This window comes from Hemiscyllium ocellatum, chromosome 12 (assembly GCF_020745735.1).
Source record: "Hemiscyllium ocellatum isolate sHemOce1 chromosome 12, sHemOce1.pat.X.cur, whole genome shotgun sequence".
Taxonomy (NCBI): domain Eukaryota; kingdom Metazoa; phylum Chordata; class Chondrichthyes; order Orectolobiformes; family Hemiscylliidae; genus Hemiscyllium; species Hemiscyllium ocellatum.
This window is the reverse complement of record NC_083412.1, coordinates 68,000,751-68,026,183: the sequence shown is the minus strand read 5'-3', so window position 1 is coordinate 68,026,183 and position 25,433 is coordinate 68,000,751. Positions and strand designations below refer to the sequence as shown.

The following is a 25,433-nucleotide window of genomic DNA, read 5'->3' as shown; positions in this document are numbered from 1 at the left end:
AACAAAAACACAAATTCATTTCAACTCAGTTCTTGTTCAGTAATTTGCCTGTGGAAGCTAAAATGTTGATGCATTCATATTATTCTGAATGAATTTGCCAATATGAAACTGTTTTTGAATCAGTAACCAGGAAAAACCTGGTATTAAATTACACAGCTAACTTGATGGATTTCGTAAAATGCAGTAAGAAATTGAACATTGTGTCTGTAAAGGGATACAGTTGTTTTCCTGGTATTTACTGTACCCAGATTTTCCCTTGTGTCCAGTTGCACACCCTGGACATGTTTCCAAGATTATCGACTCAAGTGGAGGTAAATTCAGATTTTTGAGAACATTGTGTTTAGAGTGAAAAGCAAAAATGAATCTTTGAGGAAAAGAAAAAGGCAATCTGACTGAAAATAGAACAGCACTATTTACAGCTATCTCGCTGCATTCTTCAATCAATTCTCCCTGGAGAATCGTTTCACTTAAACTTTCTGAATCCATTTATGTTTACTCTTCTAATACTTATCTTTTATTCTTACTCACCCAGAAGTGCAACTGCTATCTAAAAGATTTAAACCCATCTAACCCAGTCGCATTTTTCCTCATTATGCAATCAATGCCTTATCAGCCATCATTGTGTGTTCAGAGTCCTTGTGGTGTCTTGCTTAGATCTATGCTCTGGACAGAAAAGGAATGAGTGACAAAGCCAGTTAATGTGTTCAAGTAACAATTTTATTAAATATAATGACAACAATAAGATTAACATAATAATCAGATAATAATATATGATAAGATAAAAGAAATAAGAAAAGGAGGTGCTTTGTAGATATTAGAAGAAAGGAAGAAAAGAGCAAACAATAATACCAAATTGGTATCCCCAAAATGGTAAAACCCAAGTTAGTTTGTCCACAATGGATCCCTATGATGATAAAATAATCCTTGGTTCACACATCACCAAATCTCTGAATACATTTATATGGGAATGGGCTTTATGGTCATTCTCCCTATCAACGGTCCTTCTATGAAGTAAGGCTTAACTTTATAATTCTGTTTCTCCTACTGCTTTGTACCTAAGCTTTTTGTACCTAGGTTACTTGGTACCTAAGGTGGCGCCTTGTGTGGCAACATTATACACTTTTCACTGTACTCCTATACTTCTGTACTTGAGAATACATAACAATAAAATCTAAATCTAATCTAAATCTAACTCTTCCCTTTTCATCTTCCATTGCTGATTGAATTATTTGTCTGCAGTTATGGAATCAGTGTTCCTTAAAGCTTAATTTTTGGTTTAATTCTAATTGTTCATGGTCTTGTTCACACTTCCCCGAAATAAAGGGTTTTATAAATTCTTTCTCATTAATTTGCCAAGTGGGTAAGGTGGTAGAGGATAGGGTAGTGGATGGCTGAGGGAGACAAGTGGCAGAGGATTACAGAGTAAAGTGACAAAGGCAGGTCAGAGCATAGGGTGTCAGGTTGGAAACAGTGTAGAGTGCCATCTGCATGACAAGGTAGAGTGTCAATTAGGTGAGGGGTGGAATGCCAGGTTGATGAATTGTGGAGTGCCAGCTGGGTAAAGATAGAAGATGCCAGGTGGATGGGGTGACCGCTATATTAGAAAGTATCTTGACAATGGGCGAAAGGGTAGTGTAGCAGACAGGTGTTAGGCTTGAGTGCCAAGTGGATGAGAAGGTGGTGTGCTGGAAGAGTCTCAGCTGGATGGGCTAGAAGAGCATCAAGTATGTGAAGAGATAGGGTGCCATCTTGGTGGCATCTGGGTGTTGATGGGGTGGGGTGGTAACATGACAGATAAGTGTGTGAGGGATTAGTGAGGGCTGGGACTGAAAAGGCAGAGGTGGGGTGATATGGGACTGTTGAGCCAGTACCTGTCATGTGGGCAGGTGGAGCTAAGAGTCAAGGGGTAGTGTGGAGGGTTGGTTTGGGGGTGGGACGCCAGATCAGGCATTGGGTTGGGTGGAGTTCTGTTTTAGGGATGGGCATGTGTCAGATGTTCACAGTGGCTCGGAGAGTCAGAGATCAGGTTAGATTCTGAGGCAAATGAATGTGGTAAATGCAGAAAGTTGTTTTGGCTTGTGGGAGGGTCGAGGACCAAATGACAAAATAAGGAGCTGCACATTTAAGACGGAGATGAGGAGGAATCTCTTCTTAAGGATGGTAGTGAATTGATAGAATTTTTTTACTCCAGAGAGCAGTCATGGGCTGGGTCATTAAATATATTCAAGGCTGAGATAGACAGATTCATAATTAGTAAGGAATATCGAGTTGAGGATTTTCAGAGCGATGATGATCCCACTGAATGGCAAAGCAGACTGATGAGCTGTTTGCAGTGCTACTGGCTACCACATTTTATGGTCCTAGGTCCAAGAGGAGGAAGATAATGTGATGTAATGTAGGCGGAAGACAGTGTTAGAGGAGTAGTCAGTGGTGACCCAGGACACTTGGTTTTATTTGTTAAACCAGGTTTTTTTATTTGGAGAGTCTTAGAGAATGTGTTTCAACTTCCCATACAGTTCTTGGAGAGTTACTGCATCAGGATTTCTCCAGAGTTCTGACATACATCCCCAGTCTCTGGGCCATTATTTTGAAGGGGAATTGGAGAAATTCCACGTCCTCACCCCACATCACAAAAATATATAGATTTATCTGTTCACTACATAACATTGCCATTTGCAAGACCTTGACGTGAACAAATTGCATGCCGCATTTCCTGCTTAACATCAGTAACTATATTTCATGAAGCACTTCAGTGGCTTTCAAGTACATGACATGAAGTGGAGAGATACACAAGACTTTTGGCTGAATATTTAATTTTATTTGTTAAGTCCCGGTTTTGTCACATGCCACGTGTCGTGCCCACATATTACAAAGGCCACTGTGCACACAGAGGAGCACTGACACACCGAAGCAGCTCCACTGAGTAACAAGGTAAAAACAATGACTGCAGATGCTGGAAACCAGATTCTGGATCAGTGGTGCTGGAAGAGCACAGCAGTTCAGGCAGCATCCAACGAGCAGCGAAATCAATGTTTCAGGCAAAAGCCCTTCATCCTGATGAAGGGCTTTTGCGCAAAACGTCGATTTCGCTGCTCGTTGGATGCTGCCTGAACTGCTGTGCTCTTCCAGCACCACTGATCCAGAATCCACTGAGAAACAGACAGTCATTCCAAAGATGTTGCAGAGGGGAAAACAACACTGCAACTCTCCAACAGCAGGTTCTGGTGGACTGAGTGGTTCAATGGAAGGCCATCCTTTTCCCTGAGTACCAGCAGAGGAAGTCACACCAACAGATCCCAGCAGCCTGGTCTAAAGTTGCTGTCTGGGTCTTTGCTTTATGTATTGTGGCAGTGCAATGGCCAACAGTGACACAAGAAAATCAATTATTCTACAAGGGTAAGTGCATACTCTTCTCTTTTCAACTACTGCACCCAAACCCCCACCAAGGCTCATGCTCTGCCACTCTCAGAATTGCCTGCAACATTTCCCCTCACATTCTCTCACCTCCCACTAATCCCTCTCCTCCCCCAAACATCCCAAGCCCCTCCTCATCATGCAATAAGCCCACATTGCCTCTGCACCATCTACTCACTCGCCAGAAAAAGTCAATTTCTTTCAACCAGTTGCACCAGCATTAACAGGTGTGCCGGTCACTGACATTTCAATGCATCCTTCCCGTTCTCCCATTACAGGAGAAAACAGCCCATAACAGGGCAGAAAGAGTCATGATGGATTAAAGGGATACCTGGCATTAGGCTTTTCATCCACTGAAGGGAGAATGCAGTCTTTCACAGAAGGAGATCAGGACCAACCATTTCAGTAGGGATGCTGAAATATCCATGTTCCACCAACCAAGTAGGTACCATTCTTCATTCCACTGCAGCTCTCACATTAACCTTGCTGCATTCCTAACCATTGGCCACAATGCCTTCTCTTTCTTGTGTCCAACAGGTACCAGCGGGATGGCCATAGATTCAATGGAGAAACAAACTGCCTTGGCAGAAAGCATCTTCTTGGCTTCTGAGGAAGAGAGTTCCAACTACTCAATGGAAACATTAACAAGGCTTCCTTCTGCACAACCCACCAACTCAGATATTGACACTTCAATGGCAACATCAGATGTAGAATATTTGAGATCATAAGTGGGCGAGCACCTCACTGTGACAACTCCCACGCTAATCAATGTTATAGAATGTTGTGGAATCCCCACAGTGTGGAAACAAGCCATTCAGCCCAACCAAGCCCATACCAACCCTCCAAAGAAAATCCCACCCAGCCACATCCCCCTACTCTATCCCTGTAACCCTGCATTTCCCATGGTCATGCACCTAATTCATAAATCTCTGGACACTGTGGGCAATTTAGCATGGCTGATCCATCTAACTTGCACATCTTTGGACTGTGGGAGGAAACCAGAGCACCCAGAGGAATCCCACACAGACATAGGAAGAACATGCAACCTCCATACAGACCATTGCCAGAGTTTGGAATCAAACCCAGGTCCCGGGCTATGTGAGGCACCAATGCTAACCATTGAGCCACTGTGCCGTGCAATGAAGACAAACACCAGGCAGCTGTAATGACTGACAGAAACCAGGCACCTGCTCGTAGACATGAGAGTACCCAATAGTGTAAGCAATCAAGGATTTTGTCAATTGTCATCGTAACCCAGAGCCTGCAGGATTGCAGCAACACTGCATAGGCATGCAGTGGTCTGGTTATATACATGGACAGATTGGTGGCTGTCACAAGAAGGCAGGGTGGTGCCATGAGGCCGAAAGAGGAACCAGACACAAGCTCCTCAGAGATCTCCTCTCAGGAGAGATGGCCAGGCCCTCTATCTTGACCCTGCATGACAACTCTGATCCATGGAATTTCAAGAAAGGGGCAGGCAGAATAAAGGTGGAGGGTCCTGGCTCTTATTCCCTGGGCCTCAGAACAAATGGCCTAGGGTCATCCAAACAAACATCCAAGAACAATAGACTTGACAATCAAGCAACATTCCTCCACCCCAGCTGTGCTATCTGAGGTTCAGTGGGAGGGATCCACTAATATCATTTATTATATCCGTTGGTCCCGATGCCGTCTCCTCTACATTGGGGAGACTGGGCGCCTCCTAGCAGAGCGCTTTAGGGAACATCTCCGGGACACCCGCACCAATCAACCACACCGCCCCATGGTCCAACATTTCAACTCCCCCTCCCACTCTGCCGAGGACATGGAGGTCCTGGGCCTCCTTCACTGCCGCTCCCTCACCACCAGACACCTGGAGGAAGAACGCCTCACCTTCCGCCTCGGAACACTTCAACCCCAGGGCATCAATGTGGACTTCAACAGTTTCCTCATTTCCCCTTCCCCCACCTCACCCTAGTTCCAAACTTCCAGCTCAGCATTGTCCCCATGACTTGTCCGGACTTGTCCGACCTGCATAGCTCCTTTTCCACCTATCCACTCCACCCTCTCCTCCCTGACCTATCACCTTCATCTCCTCCCCCACTCACCCATTGTACTCTATGCTACTCTCTCCCCACCCCCACCCTCCTCTAGCTTATCTCTCCACACTTCAGGCTCACTGCCTTTATTCCTGATGAAGGGCTTTTGCCCGAAACGTCGATTTCGCTGCACTTTGGATGCTACCTGAATGCTGTGCTCTTCCAGCACCACTAATCCAGAATCTGGTTTCCAGCATCTGCAGTCATTGTTTTTACCCCAAAGCAAGGAAATAACCTTCTGAGGGCCATTGGTGGCACAGGTCACATTGCACTGTAGATCAATGCTCATGTTTCTGTTACATTAATGACTATTTACCATAATCTGCTTGTTTGAGTCACAAACTCTGAATGTAACTATGTCACCATGAGCATAATAGACATCCATATGTGAGGTAACATGGAGTAATGTCTGTGTTGAGATCCTGTTACAGCATATGGATGCAAAATGGACAAGGCATACGCAGAGAAATGGGTTCTGCTGGCTCCGTTAATCATCTTCCTCAAGCATCGCTATTCTTTTTCTGCCCTGTACATGCGAATGTGTTGGTCTTGAATGAACTGGTAAACAGTGCCTGAGGCAGCGAAGTGTACAGCACACAGCCAGCCAATGCATTAGTGTCACAACAAATTAGGGAGACTGCGAGTCTGTGTCCTGTACAGTGCTGCTTCCATATGTAAAGTTTCCTCTGAAGGGCTTCACGTCAGTGGGCTTTTAGCACCTCCCTCAGAGCTCAAGACAATTTACCCCATTTTCTTCAAGTGTGGTTGCAACGATTTCCTTCTCCATTGTGCTCTTGTAATTTCCAGCAAAATGGAAGGAGTCAGCTAGCAGTGTTTTCCAGACTCTTTCTCTATCAACAAGTCCTTACCTTGAACTTGAGGAGAAAGTGAGGACTGCAATTGCTGGAGATTAGAGCTGAAAATGCGTTGCTGGAAAAGCACAGCTGGTCAGGCAGCATCAAGGAATAGGAGATTTGACATTTCGGGCATAAGCCCTTCTTCAGGAATACCAACCTTTGAACCACTCCAACTCCCCACGCAACTCATCTACATGAACGAACACTTGCCCACCTCTCCCCACCAGCCCCTGGCATTGAGGTGACCATGCCAGCTGTGCTCATACACTGTCCTCAATCCACTTGAAGCCAGAGTGCTCCTAGCTGTGGTCAATGCCCCTTCACATCACTTCTCCTTATCCATGCTTTATCATATTTCCCTTTCCAAACACAGGTAGGTCCTTCACAGATGTCATCCCTCCATGGTCCCACCTCCGCCTGGCTGCTTGCTCAGTACACATTTAGTGTGTCTGCTGTATAAGCTACTAGTACATGGAGCAGTTGTGAGATTGATATAGCACACAGTCACATTGCAAGATCTGCAGCACCCCCCACCCCCCCCAACCCCTCCCAGACTAAGGACCGTTTAGCAGCAAGACAAGCTGCCTATTTCTGTGTGAGTGGTTGATTGGCAAGACAAGACAAAGAGAGAAATGTCCGGGATGTTGTAAACATCCAAGTAGCCACTAAGTGAGTGAGTGCTAAGGGAGCAAGTGAGCAGCTCTGAGATGCAACCTGGTCCAATCTGTGAGCTATCAGAAGTGTCCTTACAGCGGCTTTTCAATTTTAGTTGCTGGTGGACATGAAAAGCAGTTGTGTATTTGTAAGCATGCTGCAAGTAAATCAGTGAAGTACCTGAATTGTTGGGAATTATTGGATGCCAATGTCCGTGGATGAGGGGTGCCGTGGACCATGGCCTGAGATGCAGTTATGTGGTCAGCAACATGGAGGCTCTTTGCTGCCAAACGTGAGTTGGAGTCACAAGGTATCTTTGCTGAATTCTCTGTGTCTAATCTACTCATAGCAGATTGTATAATTGAAAGCTGCGTATTAATGAGGTTAATAATAGGTTAATCTGCATTAAATAAGGTTACCAATGGACCTGTCATGTCATTCTACCATATTTCTCACCATAGCCCATGTCATTCAGGTCCCTTAAAGACTTGTTCATTACACCTATAACTTGAACTGACCTCCCCTCTCAAGAAATTCTCCAGCTCACCTTCAAAGGAGTATGCATAATCAAAGCTCTAGCAAACAGCTCTGCAAAAAGAAATCCTTCCCAACATTTTATTCACCTCATTGGTTACATACTCCACATAAGTGCCTTGGTTCTCTCACTCCTATTCATCTAAAGCAATTTATCCAAATGGACAGAACGTAAACGTCTCACAATTTTAAAAGCTGAATCTGTTCCCCACTAGACTGATACATCTCCAATGCAAATAATCCCAAATCTTGAAGCCTTTCCCATTAACAGTCCTAAGATTGATCATTTTAGATACTGTTTTGTTACTTTCCAGTGCTTCATATTCTTTGGCATACATAAGGATCCAAACTAAAAGTCATACACAAATTATAGTTATATCGTAGCCTCTATTCTACTACCCTAGTGATACCATCCAAAATTTTAATTGATCAAGGTTTTTAATGTCACAGTGATTCTGAAGTTCTCCATAAATTTTAGTCGATGCCCCTGTATGTTATACTGAATCCTTGAATGTCCTAGATCTAAATGCGTAACATTGCATTTATCCACTCATTAGCAATTCTGTGCGTGACCATGTCATTAATTAATTAAATATAGTTAGTTCAGAGACTTAAACCTGCTTTATTCCACTTTTAATCTCCTTCCATCAATATAAGTTATCCTCTGATTCCTGTTTTCAGTGAATTATCTACCCAGTAATTGATTTGTCTTTTCTACAAGTTTAATATCTCTATTATTTGCCAATTAAGGGCCCTCTCAGAAGTTTTCTGTAAATCCCAGAAAATAATAATAACTACATTTCCCATTCTTATCATGTCATTTATCCTTTGAAAACTAACAGATTAACTACCATGACATTGTTTTGGTGAAAACATGTTGACAGGCCTTTAAAATGTCATGCTTTCCAAGGTCAATACAAAACACTTTCCTATGGAACTGAAAATGTGCTGCTGGAAAAGTGCATTTACGAAGGAACTAAAGCTCTATCTTGTGCCTTTAGAAATCTATTGCTACCTTCAAATGGCGTATTAGTTTGTAAACAATCCCCACTTCTGAATTTATTCTTTTTTGCAACATTTCAGTATCTGTCATTCAGTTCTGGTATCGTGCAATTCATTGTTTAATTGTGCCCTCAGACAGGACACAAAAGCAATGCTAAATCAACATACACCTGCATGCTAACCTACTCTTATATAACACAATTTAGGGAAACTATAAGCATTACCACAGTTAGGTGGTAGTGTGGGGGTTTGGATAAAAAAAGAAAAATATAACACAATTTAGATATTTACATTGTAGTATTTTTATGCGTTCTAAAATATATCCACTGTACAATTCAGAACAAAATATCTGGTCAAGTAAAAATGTCTGTATGTACTAAGAGTTATAAAAATAGGCTGGGACATCTTTCTTAGAGCATAGGAAATTGAGGAGTGACCTTTTATAAAATCATGAGGGGATAAGGTGAATAGCAAAGGCCTTTTCCCTTGGGTGGGGGAGTTTAAAACTACTGGGCATATTCTGAAGGTGAGAGGTGCAAAGTTTTCATAAGGCTATGAGGGACAACATTTTTTACATCGAAAGTGGTTCATGTGAGGAATGAACTGCCAGAGGAAGAGGTGGATGCAGATACATAAAACATTAAAAACGACATTTGGAAAGGTATATGAATGGGAAAGATTTATAGGGATATGGGCCAAACACAGGCAAGTGGCAGTAGTTTAGTTCAGGTGTAGACGAGGTGGACTGAGGGTCTGTTTCCATGCTGTATGATTACTTAACTATGACTCGATATAACTCATATTTCCTTGCTTAAAGAAATATTTCATTATTTTCAGAAAATCTCAGCTCATGTCCCATTGTCATGCCTAAGTGTTGGGTCAAAGCTGATTCAATTTAGGTTTATCGAATATTTAAAGTCATAGAGATGTACAAAACAGAAACAAACCCTTCGGCCCGACTTGTCCATGCTGATCAGGTGTCATAAATTAATCTAATCTCATTTGCCAGCACTTGGCCCATATCCCACTGAAATGCTTCCTTTTCATATTACTATCCAGATCCCTTACTCACAGTTGTAGAGTCAGAGAGATGTACAGCATGGAAACAGACCCTTTGGTCCAACTTATCCTGCACAAACCTTCAGTCCTTGCAGTTTCTGGTATTTACGATACCAATCTTGTATGTATTGATACAACTTGCATTTATAAGTGGATGTCATGATCATCAGATGTTTCAAACTTCCTTATAGCTTACAAGTTACTTGTCAGAGAGTCATAGAGGTACAGCACGGAAACAGATCCTTCAGGCTAACCTGTCCACGCCGATCAGCTATCCCAACACAATCTAGTCCCACCTGCCAGCATCCAGCCCATATCCTCCCAAACCCTTCATGTTCCTATACCCATCCAAGTATCTTTTAAATGTTGCAATCGTACCAGACTCCATCAGTTCCTCTGGCAGCTCATTCCATATATGTACCACCCTCTGCATGAAATAGTTGCCCCTTAGGTCTCTTTTATATATTTCCCCTGTCACCCTAAACCTATGCCCGCTAGTTCTGGACTCCCCCACCTCAGGGAAAAGACCTTGTCTATTTACCCTATCCATGCCCTCATGATTTTATAAATGCCTATAAGGTCACTCCTCAGCCTCTGATGCTCCTGGCCAAAGAGCTCTAGTCTATTCAGCCTTTTCTTGTAGCTTAAATCCTCCAACCCTGGCAACATCCTTATAGACCTTTTCTGAACCGTTTCAAGTTTCACAATGTCCTTCCTATAGCAGAGAGACCAGAATTGTACACAATATTCCAAAAGTGGCCTAACCAATGTCCTGTACAGCTGCAACATGACCTCCCAATTCCTGTACTCAATACTCTGACCAATAAAGGAAAGCATACCAAACGCCTTCTTCACTATCTTATCTACCTATGATTGTGCTTTCAAGAGCTATGAACCAAGGTTTCTTTGTTCAGCAACACTCCCTAGGACCTTACCATTAAGTATATAAGCCCTACTAAGATCTGCTTTCCCAAAATGCAGCACCTATGAAGGATAGTAACTGTTGTTCAGTAGGAGACATGGCAGTCAGTATTGTGAAACAGAAAACTTGTTTTTCATGTTGATTGAGAGATCAATATTGGCTGGGCAGGTTCCTACAAGGCAGATGGAACCCCTCTGTAACATTTCATGCCTTCAGAGGTTCAAAATATTTTATTCTGAGGACTTTGAGAATTTCTCAAGTGTTACATTTTGATTGTTGAGGACAACATTTTTGGTTTCGAAGGGGCCCTTTTTCTACTTTTATTAATTCATTCATTAAACAACAGTCACGTAGCAACCATACTTTCTCTATTTGCGTTGATATATGAGAGATATGGACTCCCACAGAATAAGCATTGGAAGAACTTGTCATGACCTCAACAATTACCAACCCTTAATAAACATGAAGTTACAACACATGAGGAAAGGATTGATTTCTTAGACATCGCAATACATAAATTAGCCTAAAACAGCAGGCATAAGGTGACAACAAAAGGTTCAAATTAAATAACATAGTTCTACTCAAAAAACCTCATCTCACTAAATCTACCATCCTCAAACTGGTGAGTCACAGCTTATCTATTTCCATCACATATTGTGTTGATGCATTTAGGAAAGCACATTGATACATAAGCCTCACCAATTCTGGAATTGTCACTAAAGTTAAAGATTTAATCAATTACTCAATCTCCCCAATTTTCCTTTCTGATGAACTCACATTCACAGAAAACACTAGCCAGGTTTCTAAAATTAATAAAAAGAAAAATATTATTTGTTACAAAAAATTAATTCTAACCACATGCAAAGAAAATATGGAATGATCAGCTTCTAACTCTCTAACTTAAACTTTATCTCTTCTCAAACCCTCTTACACACATATACAGACAGACACAGTCAAATGAATGTTATCGGTAAATGGAGGAATAAATTAGGGGACACAGTTCAAAAGGCACGAATCCAGAGAATTTGATAAAGTTCTTTTGCTTCTTAGAATCCTTCTGACCTTCTCATTCAAATTCCCCTCAGTTTTTTTTACTGAAGACACAGAGTGATTGACTTACTAATTATTTATTCTTTCATTCAGTGGTCAGAAGTAGCAGCTTATAGACAAATGATGTCTAAGTATAGCTAGCTATCTTTCAATTATTTATTATCTCAACTGCAAGGAGAGACATGATACTATTGTTTTAGAGTCTGTTCACTGAAGTGTTCACAAAGAAACTGTCCAACTGCCCAGGAGTCAGAGAGTTGTTATCATGCTGAGCATTCCTGACCCATGGTCCTGACAGAAAGCCAAAAATCACACTTTGTCTGGTTAGAGCTTCCCTAAACCATATAGCCATGAAGCCAATGAGTGCAGCAATCCTCTCCCACAGCCTGAACATAGTAACTCTGTAAATACAATCCACAATGAATTCCAGTTTTCAAGTATAGCATCTCCTTCCTTGGTATAAGGCAGAATTAGTTTCTAGTTTTGATCCACAATCCAAAATTAAAGGAAAATAAAAAGAGGTGGCATTTATGATATGCTGGAACATTTTAACTAGCCAGCTATTGCCCTTTTGTTAATGCATCTCAAATCTCAATCCCAGATTTAAATTTAACAGTTCATTACAATTTAACAGTTCATTACAATAGCATCCACTATAGTTGTCCCTGCATATTGGCTCTTGGTTTTATGCTAAAAATTCCACATTTGTTTTCAAGGAATTCACTATCTCAGCAATTTCCAGATTTTCTGGCTTCCAGTTTGCAAAGGTTTAAAATGGTTCTGTCTCGCTCTTTTGCAGTCTTTTTTCTCTGCTCCTTACCGATTTCCGGTAATCTCGTTATTCCCCTTCCCCCATAGGTTATTTCTACCTCCCATTCTGACCCCATTCATGGGGTAAACAACATTCTCTCTCTCCAGCATGGCTAAAAAAGAACTCTGTGATCCAATGAACACTCTGAACCTGGCCAACATCACCGCGCCCTCCCCCCACACCATTTGAAGTGACCACTAGTTATGGACTCCCCCACTCCAGGGAAAAGACCTTGTCTATTTACCCTACCCATGCCCCTCTTGATTTTATAGATGTCTATAAGGTCACCCCTCAGCCTCTGACGCTCCAGGGAAAATTGCCCCAGCCTATTTAGCCTTTCCTTATAGCTCAAACCCTCCAACTCTGGCAACATCCTTGTAAATCTTTTCTGAACCCTTTCAACTTCACAACATCCTTCCTATAGCAGAGAGACTAGAATTGCGCACAATATTCCAAATCATTAAGATTACCTATCTTTGAAACTTCAACTGGAACTGACTTAATTGAAGAAGTAGGCATGATAGGGCTCATCTCCTACCCATCATCAAAACATCCAGACCATTGCCTGGGTATTCAACTGGGTAAGACCAAACCATTAGGCAGCACCTAGACATGGGACTATGGAAGGAGTTTGTCCAGCTCCAACTAATCATGTAATCTGTACACCTAGAATCCACTATGCCACAACCATGTTTGGAGTAACTCAGCAGTTAAAGGGGAAGATAAAAACAGAAAGTGCTGGTGAAACTCAACAGGTCTGGCAGTATTAGTTAACTCTGCTTTCTCCCACAGATGCTACAACTCACTTGTCAATGAAAAATTTGTCCAACTCAGTCCTGAAATGTAGTCAATGATCTAGCCTCCACTATATGATGGAAGATCATTTTAAAGAGTAAGAATCCTCTGAAAGAAGAAGTTACTCATCATGTCCACCTCAAAAAGGAGACAGCTCATTTTTAAACTGCTTCCTTTATCCAGATTCCTCTGTTTAAGGAATATCTTCTCAGTATTTACCCTTTCAAGTATTTCAGAATCTTAAATGTTTCAATAAAATCACTTCTCATTCTTCTAATCTCAAAGACCCTTCTTTGAACTGCTTCTTTAAATGAGGATAACATATCTACAAAGTATGAAACAAAAACAGAAATTGTTGCAGAAACTGAGCAAGTGTAGCACCATCAGTGGAAAGCTAAAGTTTCAGGTCCAGTGACTCTTCTGACCTGATCTCACTATTATCCTGCACAGACGCTGTAAGACCTCATCTACTTTTACTCACAGTCTCCTTGCAATAAAAGCCATATTCCCTACTTGTTCCCAATTACTTGCTGTACCTGGATGCTAACACTTAATAATTCATATACAAGGACACCCAGATATCCCTGTGTTACAGCATTCTAAAGTCCCTCTTCATTTATTGTTTGAGATCACACAACACCAAGTTATAGGCCAACAGGTTTATTTGAAGTGACAAGCTTTTGGAGCAGAACCCCTTCATCAGGTGAAGTGACAGGGAAACACACAGAACACAGATTTAATGTGCAGAGAGATCGGGGCTGGAAGGTCAAAAGATTATACAAATGGTGGGAGTGGAGTGTTGAATAATACGTCTCTGCAGGTGCTTCGGTTGTTATTCAGCTATTGACACTTTACTCACACCATCCAACACCCTTGGTCACCTGCAGAGACTTATTATTTGATACTCCACTCACACCATTTGTATGACCTTTTGATCTCTCTGCCCACAAATTCTGTGTTCTGTGTGCTTCCCTTTCAGTTCACCTGATGAAGGGGTAATGCTCTGAAGGTTGTGATTTCAAATAAACTGTTGAACTATAACTTGGTATCGTGTGATTTCTAACTTTGCCCACACCAGTCCAACCTCTGCACCTCCATGTCACATTTATTGTTTTTCAGGTTCCTCGTGTCCTTCACAGCTTGCTTTCCTTCTCAACTTTGCATCATCAGCAAATCTTACAATATAATCGGAGCGCTTCATCCAAGTTGTTAATATAGATCACATGTACTGAGGCCCCAACACCTGTCTCTGCCGCACTCTGATAATCATATGATGGCAAAATAATATGGATGCTGGGAAATCTGAAATGAATGGAGCAAATGATGGAGAAACCCAACAGGGTCTGGCAGCATTTGTGAGGAGAAAAACTATTTGTGTATCACTACAACACATTCCAAATGTTAACTATATTTCTCTCGACAGATGCTGTCAGACCTTCTGAGTTTCTGCAGCAATTTCTGTTTGTCTCCAATAGTGTGTCAAACTGAAAATGACCCATTTATCCCAGACTTTCTGCTTGCTATTCTTCAGTCCACTTTCCAAGAGTACTGCCAGTCAGTTTGGTGGCTCATTTGAAAGTTAGCCTTCAGGTGGTGTGCCTATCACGTTCTACCTAAGAGCATCAGCGTTGGGTACCCCGGGCGGATCTGCCTTTGGTTCACGCTGCTTTCTCCGGGATTCCCCTGAACTGGCAGTGGCGCCGGGGTACCTTGCGGCGGCGCTGCTCAGGGCGGGGGAGCGCGGAGGCGGCTCGGTCAAGCCGGCGCCAGTTCGGGCTTGTTGGTGAATGGGGGAGGGGAGGTGCTAATTTGGTGAAGATACGGTTAAACAGGTAAAATAAAACCCTGGGCTTTATTCAGCTTCATTGAGGTAGTATGGAGTGAGAGCTGCAGGTCGGGTTTTTATTGCTTCTTGCTTAAATGTCATGCTCTGTGTCAATGCAGATTAAATATTGTGGCGACTTGTTTGAAGGGGAATGAGATGATGTGCTATCAGCAGAGAACAATTTCACTTCCTCCAGTTATCTCTCACCACCTTCCCACCTCTAACAATTGTTTTAAAGCTTAAATAATTTCCTCCCGCCCCATTCAATTATTTTAGGATCGCCATGTGATGCTTAAAAACTCAGTTGAGGAAACTTTACAGTTTTGGTTATTGGCCTTGGCTCTGTGAATGGGTGGCACATATAACCCCTCCAGTTGTTGTTGGTGCAAGTTTGGCTGGCACTGTTCTCCAATCCAAGGGAGTGCTACAGTGTCCCAGCTGCTCTTGTTCAAATAAGGTGTTAAATATCCAGGGACATGTAGATGACTCTTGGATAGGCACATGCAAGTTAGTACAGTGAAGGGCATTTTTTTAAAATTAGATTAGATTACTTACAGTGTGGAAACAGGCCCTTCAGCCCAACAAGTCCACACCGACCCGCCAAAGCACAACCCACCCATACCCCTACATTTACCCCTTACCTAACACTACGGGCAATTTAGCATGGCCAATTCACCTGACCCGCACATCTTTGGACTGTGGGAGGAAACCGGAGCACCCGGAAGAAACCCATGCAGACACGGGGAGAATGTGCAAACTCCACACAGTCAGTCGCCTGAGTCGGGAATTGAACCCGGGTCTCAGGCACTGTGAGGCAGCAGTGCTAACCACCGTGCCGCCCACTAACCGCATGTAGGTTAATCTTGGTGTAGGACAAAAGGCCAGCACAACATCAAGGGCCGAAGGGCCTGTACTGTTCTACTTTAAACCGCAGCTATACTTGCCCTGTTTGGTCGATTCTGTGACACTATTTCAAAAAGAGAATGTGTTCTTCTGTGGGGCAGTCTGGTGGGCCTGTGGCTAGCACTGCTGCCACACAGTACCAGGGACCGTATGCAGAGTTCCAGCTTCAGGCGACTGTGGAGTTTGCACATTCTCCCTGTGTCTGTGTGGGTTACCTCCCACAGTTCAAAGGTGTGCAGGTTAGATGGATGGGCCATACTAAATTGCCTATTGTGCAGTCTGGATGGGTTACAGGGGTTAAGGCAGGCAGGTGTGTGGGTCTGTGTGGACTCAATGGGCCAAATGGTCTGCTTCATGCTGTATGGATTCTATGATTCTTAGGTACACTTGGGAATATCCTTCAACCAACATCACTAAAAACAAGTAGTCTGATGATTGTCATTTTTTTCAAAAGCTTAGTGTAAAACAAAGGACCAGGAGTTGGTCTTATGATCCTTCAAGTCTGAATTTCCATTTTATAAGATCACGGTTATTTCAATCTAGACATCAGTCCCACTTTGTTGCCTGTTTCCCACAAAGCTTGACACCCCTATAGTGCAAAGACCTGACTAAATTCCAACATTAAACTTCAAGGTAATTTCATTTCTTTCAAATTTCATTGAAAGGTCTTGAGGTGTTGAAAGCTATTTTGTCAATACAAGTCTTTCAGCTTTACAGTTCAGAATTGTATTTAAAAGAATAATGATTTTTGATAAGTTTCTCATCTTATAAGGAAGAGATTGCAGTTTCCATTTAGTAAATTGGTTAATTATGAATACATTCACAAATTAAGCTCAAGATTGCTCTTGAAGTTTTGTCATAGAGATGTACAGCATGGAAACAGACCCAAATTTGTCCATGCTGACCATCCTAAATTAATCTAGTCCCATTTGCCAGTACTTGGTCCATATCCCTCTGAACCCTTCCTACTCATATACCCATCCAGATGCCTTTTAAATGTTGGAATTATACCAACCTCCACCATTTCCTGTGGCAGCTCATTACATATATGCACCACCCTTTGCATGAAAATGTTGTCCTATAGGTCCCTTTTAAATATTTCCCTTCTCGCCCTAAATCTATGCCCCCTAGTTCTGGACTCCCCCGCCACAGGGAAAAGACCTTGTCTATTTATCTTATCCGTGCCACTCATGATTTTATAAATGTACAGAATGTCACCCTTCAGCCTCTAACGTTCCAGGGAAAACAGTCCCAGCCTGTTCAGTTGTCCCTATAGCGCAAACCTTCCAACCCTGGCAATTTTCTTGTAAATATTTTCTGAACCCTTTCACTTTCACAACATTCTTCCTCTAGGAGGGAGACCAGAATTGCATACGATACTCCAAAAGTAGCCTAACCAATGACCTGTACAGACGCAACATGACCTTCCAACTCCTATACTCAATGCTTGGACCAATAAAGGAAAGCATACCAAACACCTTCTTCATTATCGTATCTACCTGCGACTCCACTTTAAAGGAAGTATGAACCTGTACTCCAAGGTCTTTTGTTCAGCAACACTCCCCAGGACCTTATCATTAAATATATTAGGCCTGCCCTGATTTGCCTTTCCAAAATGCAGCCTCTCATATTTATCTAAGTTAAACTCCATCTGCCACACCTGGGCCCATTGGTTCATCTGATCAAGATTCCATTGTACTTTGAGGTAACCTTCTTCACTGTCCGCTACATCTCCAATTTTGGTGTCATCTGCACTGAATATTTTGGATTTAGTAGGTTAAGCTCCAGCAGTACCGCTGTGTAATCTTGGTTCCCTAAGCATTGCTGCATCTCATTCAATCTTTAAGTTCCTTGCAATTACTTAAAGGGTTAATCTCTATGAGTAAGCAAAAACTCTGCCTGTGTGAAATCCGAAGCTGTTTGGTTTTGGGACTCTCAAATAAGACTGTAACAATTCCACACTTATTAGAGACCCATGTCACCCAAAGAAAGAAAAAAAGATGTCATCAGCAAATTTATCAACCTGTTACTTTTGGTGTGAGCATTTGATGTTAGAGTTCAGTTTGTGAGGTAGGAACTTGGATCAGAAACAAGCTTAAATCAGGGCAGTTACAAAGGAATGAGGGCTGAGCTCACTGAAGTGGTCTGGGAAAGGAGCTTATGAGCGGAGATGTTTGAGAAAAATGGCAAATGTTTAAGAAAACACTTTATTGCTCACAGCAAATATGTATCCCACTGAGAAAAAAGGATTCTGGGAAGGAGATAAGCCAACCACGATTAAACTGAGCAGTTATGGCTAGTATCAAATGGAAACAAAAAACATACAATGTGGCAAAGATTAGGGGTAAACCAGAGGATTAGGAAAGTTTTAAAAAATAGCAGAAGACAAACGAGTCAAAAATAAAGAACTGTACGTACGACCAAGACAGGAAGAGCTTCTTTAAACATGTAAAAAGGATGAGAGAAGTTGAAATTAAAATTGTCCTTGGGAGAACGAGGCTGGGGAAATAACCATGGCAAGGAAGTGGCAGAGGATTTGAATAAATATTTTGTATTAGTCTTCGCCATAGAAGACATTAATCCAATCCAAAATTACTAAATAATCAAGTGGAAAAAGAGAGAGAGGAAATAAATACTATACAATAACCATTACTCGAGGCAAAGTGCTAAGGAAACTGACGGGGTTAAGACTGTTAAGTCTACTGGACCTGGTGGAATGCTTCCTCGAGTAATCTTTCAAAATATTTAGATTTTATTATTTATCAATTAATTACAATATACATTAATGACTTAGATGAAGAAAGTGATAGCCAAGTTTGCAGATAAAACAAATATAGATGGGAAGGGAAGTAGTGAGGATTACACAAAAATTCTATAGAGGGATCTGAACAGGTTAAGCAAGAGGGCAAACATTTGGCAGATGGTATATAATATGGAAAAATATGAGGTTAGCAGACAGAATAAAGGAGGGAAATATCATTTTAGAGGAGAGAGCTGCAGCACAGGGACCTGGGAATCCTTTTGCATAAATCTCAAAAAATTTGCGTACAAGTTGAATAGGTAATAAGAAAGGCAAATGGAATATTGGCCTTTATTTCAAAGGGAATGGAGTATAAAAGTAGGAAATTCTTGCTAACCTATACAAGGCACAAGTCAGACCACAGCTGGAATACTGTAAACTATTTTGGGGCCCCTTACCTAAGGAAGGATACAATGACATTGGAGCCAGTCCAGAGAAGATAGACTGCAATGATCCTGGATATTAAGAGGCTGTTTCATGAGGAGAAATTGAGTAGGTTGGCCCTGTATTCAGTGGAGTTTAGAAGAATGAAAATCAATCTTCTAAAACATGCATGATTCTTAAGTGAGTTGGCAGGTTAGATGTGGAAAGATCGTTTCCCCTTGTGGGAGAGTCTAGGACATGAGGACATAATCTAAGAATAAGGAGTTGCTTTTTTAAGGAAAATGATGAGGACAAGGCCTGTCAAGCCTGATTGTTAAGCATTTGAATGAATATATGAATAGGAAGAGTTTGGAGGGATAGGGGCCAGGTGTTGGCAAGTGGGACTAGATTAGGTTAGGATATCTGGTCAGCATGGATGAGTTGGATCAAATGCTCTGTTTCCATGCAGTACATCTCTATGACTCTATATTCAAGGCTGGGGTAGACAGATTTTAGATCTGAAAAGGAATCAAAGGTTATGGGAAAAAGGTAGGAAAAGTTGAGTTAAGGATTATCAAATCATCTTGACTTTGCAGTAATTGAAGTGCAACTCCCTTTTTCTTCCCACCCACTGCTTATGTCGCTTCAGTGCAAGTCAAGGGAGTTCTTATGGTGTCATACAGCACGGAAACAGCCAGTCATGCCAAACATAATCCCAAAATAAACTCGTCCCACCTGCCTGCCCCTGGCCCATATCTCTCCAAACCTTACCTATTCATGCACTTATCCAAATGTCTTTTAAACATTGTAATTGTACCCACATCCATCACTTCCTCAGGAAAAAAAATCCCTCCTGTGTCTTTTTTAAATCTCTCCTATCACCTTAAAAATGTGCCTCCTAATCTTGAAATTCCCCCATCTGAGGGAAAAGACAACTACCATTAGCTCAATTTATCGCCGTCATTATTTTATAAACTTCTATCAGGTCGTGTCTCAACCTCCTATGCTCCAGTAAATAAAGTCTCTGCCTATCCAGCCTTTGTTTATAACTCAAACCTTCCATACACAGTGACTTTCTGGTAAATCTCTTCTGAACCCTCTCCAACTTAATAATATCCTTCCTATAATTGGGTGATCAGAATTGGACACAGTATTCCAGAAGAAGCCTCACCAATGTCCTGTACAACCTCAACATGACTTCTCAAACCAGTACTCAAAGGACTGAGGAAGGCAAGCATGAAAAATGCCTTTTTAACCACCCTGTTTACATGTGATACAAACTACAAAGAACTATGTACCTGCATCCCTGGGTCCCTCTGTTCTACCACACTTTCCGAGGCCCTACCTTAATTGTATAAACCCTAACCTTGTTTGTTGTACAAAAATGCTATATCTCACATTATCTCGATTGAACTCCATCTGTCATTTTTCAGCCCATTGACCCATTTAATCCAAGATCCCTTTGTAATCTTAGAAAACCTTCTTCATTGTCTACAACGCCATGAATTTTGTTGTCTTCCCCAAACTTACTAACTATGCCTTCTAAATTCTCGTCCAAGTTATTTACGTAAATGACAAACAAAAGAGGACTCAGAACTGATCCCTAAGAACACTACTGGTGACAGTCCTCCAGTCCAAAAAGCAATCCTCCATCACCACTCTCTGTCTCTTCCTGTTAAGCCAATTATGTATCCAATTGGCAAGCTCATTCTGAATCCCATGTGACCTAATTCTAATTCACTGTAACGTTTTGATTTCATATTGAATCACTCTTAACTCATCTAATGTATCACAGGTTTTGAAGGAATTTAGTTTTGTCACATAGACCAATGTGACAATAACTTTGTACTAATAGTTTCCTACAATGAGCCATGAATGATGAGCTAAATAGACTTCTTAATAGTGGTGCATAAGCAACTTGAATTTGTACTGCAAATTTGGCTGTTGCATTAGTACCAACACATTCAAATTATGGAATTTGAATGCGACCAAAGCCAACTATTAATAAGATTTATCCGTAGTTACATGCATTCGAAGGACCATTTGCATGGATTAATCTTGCAAGGAGTGAGAAAAAAATTCACGTAGAAAAATAAACCATTTATATATTTAAGTTCCTTGCATATATGCTATTTTCTAGTGTTGATATGTTTGGTTGATTCTTAATAATTATGATTCCTCTGATTTCATTTAGAATGGATGGAAAGGGAAAGAAATTAGAAAAACCTTCAGTAAGTACATTCCTTTGCTGGTGTCCTAACGTTTAAATTAATCACAAGTTTTGTGGATAAGAATAAATATATGTATCATTCTGGTAACGTATTTTTCCAACGTTCTTTTATTGAGAGTCAAAAAAGGACGTAAATATAAGAGGCCCTTTAAATAATCAAATTAATTTAAGAGGAATCTCTTTGTACATTTCTGAGAGTGGCACTCTGCCACATGGAGTAAATGAAGCAGATGGCACTAGCACATTTAAGAAAATGTTTGTTGCACCAGTGAGAGAGTGACAAGGGCATGGGGGAATGGGGGGCAGCCTGGAACAACAGAATTAAAGTAGGAGGAAGTAAGTGTGGACTATAAATACAGGCATAGATCACTTGGGCCGTATAACTCTACATCTGTGCTCGACTAGTAAAACACAGAAAAACAATTAGCCTTATTAATAAAGTTGAACATTACAAGATCGTTTCTTCCCTGACAAAAGTAATCAGAGAATCCTTATTTCCCATTTTAAGAATAGCGAGTCATCAACAATTTGCTGTTCTAATCCTTCTACAACTTCCTAAAATGCACAAATTCATGACTCTATTTACAAACAGTGCTGTTTCTAACTTCCTGAAACCATTTTAAAGCTGAGATATTAAATGGCAAGATCTAGTGACTATCCATCTGATCTTAGAAGGAACTACACCATTTGTAATTTTTCATTGGATCTCCAGTGTGTTAAAAAGTGAAGAAAGAAAATGAGTGGTTAAGTGACTGTGTCCTTCACTCTACTGTAATTGTCAAGCGATACAGTCTTTCTGGTTCGACAGTTTTGCTTTGAAGTGTCTTCTCTGAAAATTTGGAACGTATCAATATTGAATTAATAGAATACCTGTATAGCTCTACCTTCCCTGTAATTATGTGAAAACTCTAAGCAAGGCTTTAGATGACAATCAAAATACAAGATTACATAGATTATTACATATTCACGGTCATCAGTAGATTCTTAAATGCAGATTATTATTGAATTCAAATTCCACCATCTGCTGCGGCAGGTTTCTAACAGTTCTTAAGATTTTTAAAAATTATTTCTAAACTGAATATTGCAGCATAATTACTCTTTTGTCTTTGAAATTAAATTAATTTAGGTCTCTTAAAAAATGAAGTTTTAAGAATCTTTAATTATTAATATTGAAATGTTATTCTTTTTACTTGAGTTCGGTGATACAGGTAGACAGCCGTCCTGAGATGGTGTTTTGGTATTGCTCATTGTAACTTAGCGACCCATTAATAATCCAGTAATTTTCATACTGATACTCGGATTTTTTTTAAAATTCCAAATGTAATGAACTGAATTTAAATTCAGCAGCTGTCCAAATGTGATTTAAATTTGAATACCTATGGATTTTGTTTTAATGTACTCCAGGGATGTGGGCATTGCTGGCTGACCAGCTGTTATTGCTGGTCCTAATTGCCTTTGAACTGAGTGGCTTACTAAGCAATTTCAGAAGGCAGTCAAGAGTCAATCACATTGCTATGGATCTCGAGTCTCATATAGGCCAGATCAGGTGAGGATGACAGATTTCCTTACCTGCAGGACATTAGTCAACCAGCTGGGTTTTTCCAACAATTGACAATGGTTTCACGGTCATCAGTAGATTCTTAAATGCAGATTATTATTGAATTCAAATTCCACCATCTCCTGTGGCAGGTTTCTAACTTGGGTCCTCAAATCATTACCTGCATCTCTGGATTAACAGTCCAGCGATAATACCAGTCCAGATTACTATTCTAGTAACATAACAGAATGCTTTCATGTCTTGTTGTCATTCTGCATGCCTCATAAAGGTAGTCAATTACAGCAAAAGTAAATTTCAGGAACTCTCCATGCAATATAGCATGAGACAGTCTTTTTGTTTTAAAAAGCATGAAGCACATTATAAAAATATTGAAAGAAACCCTCAGACAATAATGAGTTGACTTTGGATTTTATCATCCTAAATTTCATTTCGTCTATAGTCCAGTAAATGATTAGATTATTGCACTTAAAGATTTTGCTATTCCTGATTATGCTAAAGTATTGAAAGTTACCTTTAAAGAAAAGCCCATGAGATTATGCCAACAGCAGGGAATGTCACTATGTTGGATGAGAGCATTTGTGATTGATTTTATGTACGTAGACTTTATTACAACATGGAGACAGACAAATTAGACTTTCTATCTCTGTGTTCACAATACAATAAAAGTAAACCATCAAAACCTCCAAAATGGTCACTTCAGTGGTTCCTAACCAGAGTTTTGAATAACTATTCCTAGATTTTGTGAATAATTAATTTGCCAACAGTGTTTTTGTATCTTAAACAAATTACTTAACTATTTATTAATTATACAATAACTTTAGCACAGAGAAAATTAGGAGAAAGTGAGGACTGCAGATGCTGGACATCAGAGTTGAGAGTTGGTACTAGAAAAACACAGTAGGTTAGGCAGCATCCAAGGAGCAGAGAGAAAATTAACATGGTAAGCTGATCAAGGTCTGTGCTTTAAACCTCGAACTTTTGCTTTTAGCTTCCCTTCACAGACAAACAAACACAGTTAAGAGATAAATAAAAGAAAAACAAAACAAAACTGGCCACATTATTTAAATGGCTTTCACAATATGTTGTTTCACAGGTATAAATATGCATCCCTTGGCTACTTTCACTGAAGTGTTGATCAGAGGCACCTTCTCAGTTCACCAAGGTAAAGGTAGCAATACTTCTTACTCAGCTTTCTAGCTTTTTGCTTCTAGAAGCTGGTATAACAGAAGGCAGGGGCTTTCACATCTCCATGCTGCCTCAGCAGCAGTCCAGAACAATTTCTCAGAAAATGTAGTTGAGGAAACATAAGCTGAAAATGTGTTGCAGGAGAAGGGCTTATGCCTGAAACGTCGAATCTCCGGCTCCTTGGATGCTGCTTGACCTGCTGCGCTTTTCCAGCAACACATTTTGAGCTCTGATCTCCAGCATCTGCAGACCTCACTTTCTTCTTGAGGAAACATAATTCTGGTTTCACCCTGATGAACTGATCAACTCTTCCCAAGGCCTCAATTACTATTCAACAACTGCCATCTACTTGAACATTGGGTTTCTTCCAGACTTACTAGAACCAATTCCCAGTTACTGACCTCATTTATAACCAACCTCTGCTGTCTGTTTGGGATAGTCATCATGGCTTTGTGCGTGGGAAATCATGTCTCACAAACTTGATTGAGTTTTTTGAGAAGTAACAATGAGGATTGATGGGGGCAGAACAGTAGATGTGATCTATATGGACTTCAGTAAGACATACAACAAGATTCCCATGGGAGACTGGTTAGCAAGGTTAGATCTCATGGAATACAGGGAGAACTAGCCACTTGGATACAGAACTGGCTCAAAGGTAGAAGACAGAGAGTGGTAGTGGAGGGTTGTATTTCAGACCGAAGGCCTGTGATCAGTGGAGTGCCACAAGGATCAGTGCTGGGTTCTCTACTTTTCATAATTTACATAAATGATTTGGATGTGAGCATAAGTGGCAGAGTTAGTAAGTTTGCAGATGACACCAAATTGAAGGTGCAGTGGGCAGCAAAGAAAGTTACCTCAGATTACAGCAGGATCTTGACCAGATGGGCCAATGGGCTGAGCAGTGGTGAGATGGAGTTTAATTCAGATAAATATGAGGTGCTTCATTTTGGGAAAGCAAATCTTAGCAGGACTTATACACTTGATGGTAAGATCCTATGGAGTGTTGCGGAACAGAGACTTTGCAGTGCAGGTTCATAGCTCCTTGAAAGTGGAGTCGCAGGTAGATAGGATAGTGAAGAAGGCGTTTCGTACGCTTTCCTTTATCGGTCAGAGTATTGAGTACAGGAGTTGGGAGGTCATGTTGTGGCTGTACAGGACATTGGTTAGGCCACTGTTGGAATATTGCATGCAATTCTGGTCTCCTTCCTATTGAAAAGATGTTGTGAAACTTGAAAGGGTTCAGAAAAGTTTTACAAGGATGTTGCCAGAGGATGAGGTTTTGAGTTATAGGGAAAGGCTGAATAGGCTGGGGCTGTTTTCCCTGGAGCATTGGATCTGAGGGGTGATCTTATAAGAGGTTTACAAAATTATGAGGGGCATGGATAGGTTAAAC

General features: G+C 41.0%; 2 protein-coding genes across 2 annotated transcripts in view; both read left to right on the top strand.

Moving 5' to 3' along the window:
• LOC132820601 (zona pellucida-like domain-containing protein 1) overlaps positions 1-4,142 on the top strand; it is a 31,006-nt gene extending 26,864 nt beyond the window's left edge. The window contains exon 10 of the mRNA XM_060832805.1: positions 3,952-4,142. Within this exon, the coding sequence (XP_060688788.1) occupies positions 3,952-4,142 (191 nt within the window). The remainder of the gene's footprint in view (positions 1-3,951) is intronic.
• Positions 4,143-14,961: 10,819 nt separating this feature from the next.
• The window catches only part of LOC132820811 (E3 ubiquitin-protein ligase DZIP3-like), a 131,168-nt gene continuing 120,696 nt past the window's right edge, over positions 14,962-25,433 (top strand). Inside the window, exons 1-2 of the mRNA XM_060833126.1 lie at positions 14,962-15,008; positions 21,262-21,298. Coding sequence (XP_060689109.1) covers positions 21,263-21,298 — 36 coding nt within the window. The 5' untranslated portion in view covers positions 14,962-15,008; position 21,262. The remainder of the gene's footprint in view (positions 15,009-21,261; positions 21,299-25,433) is intronic.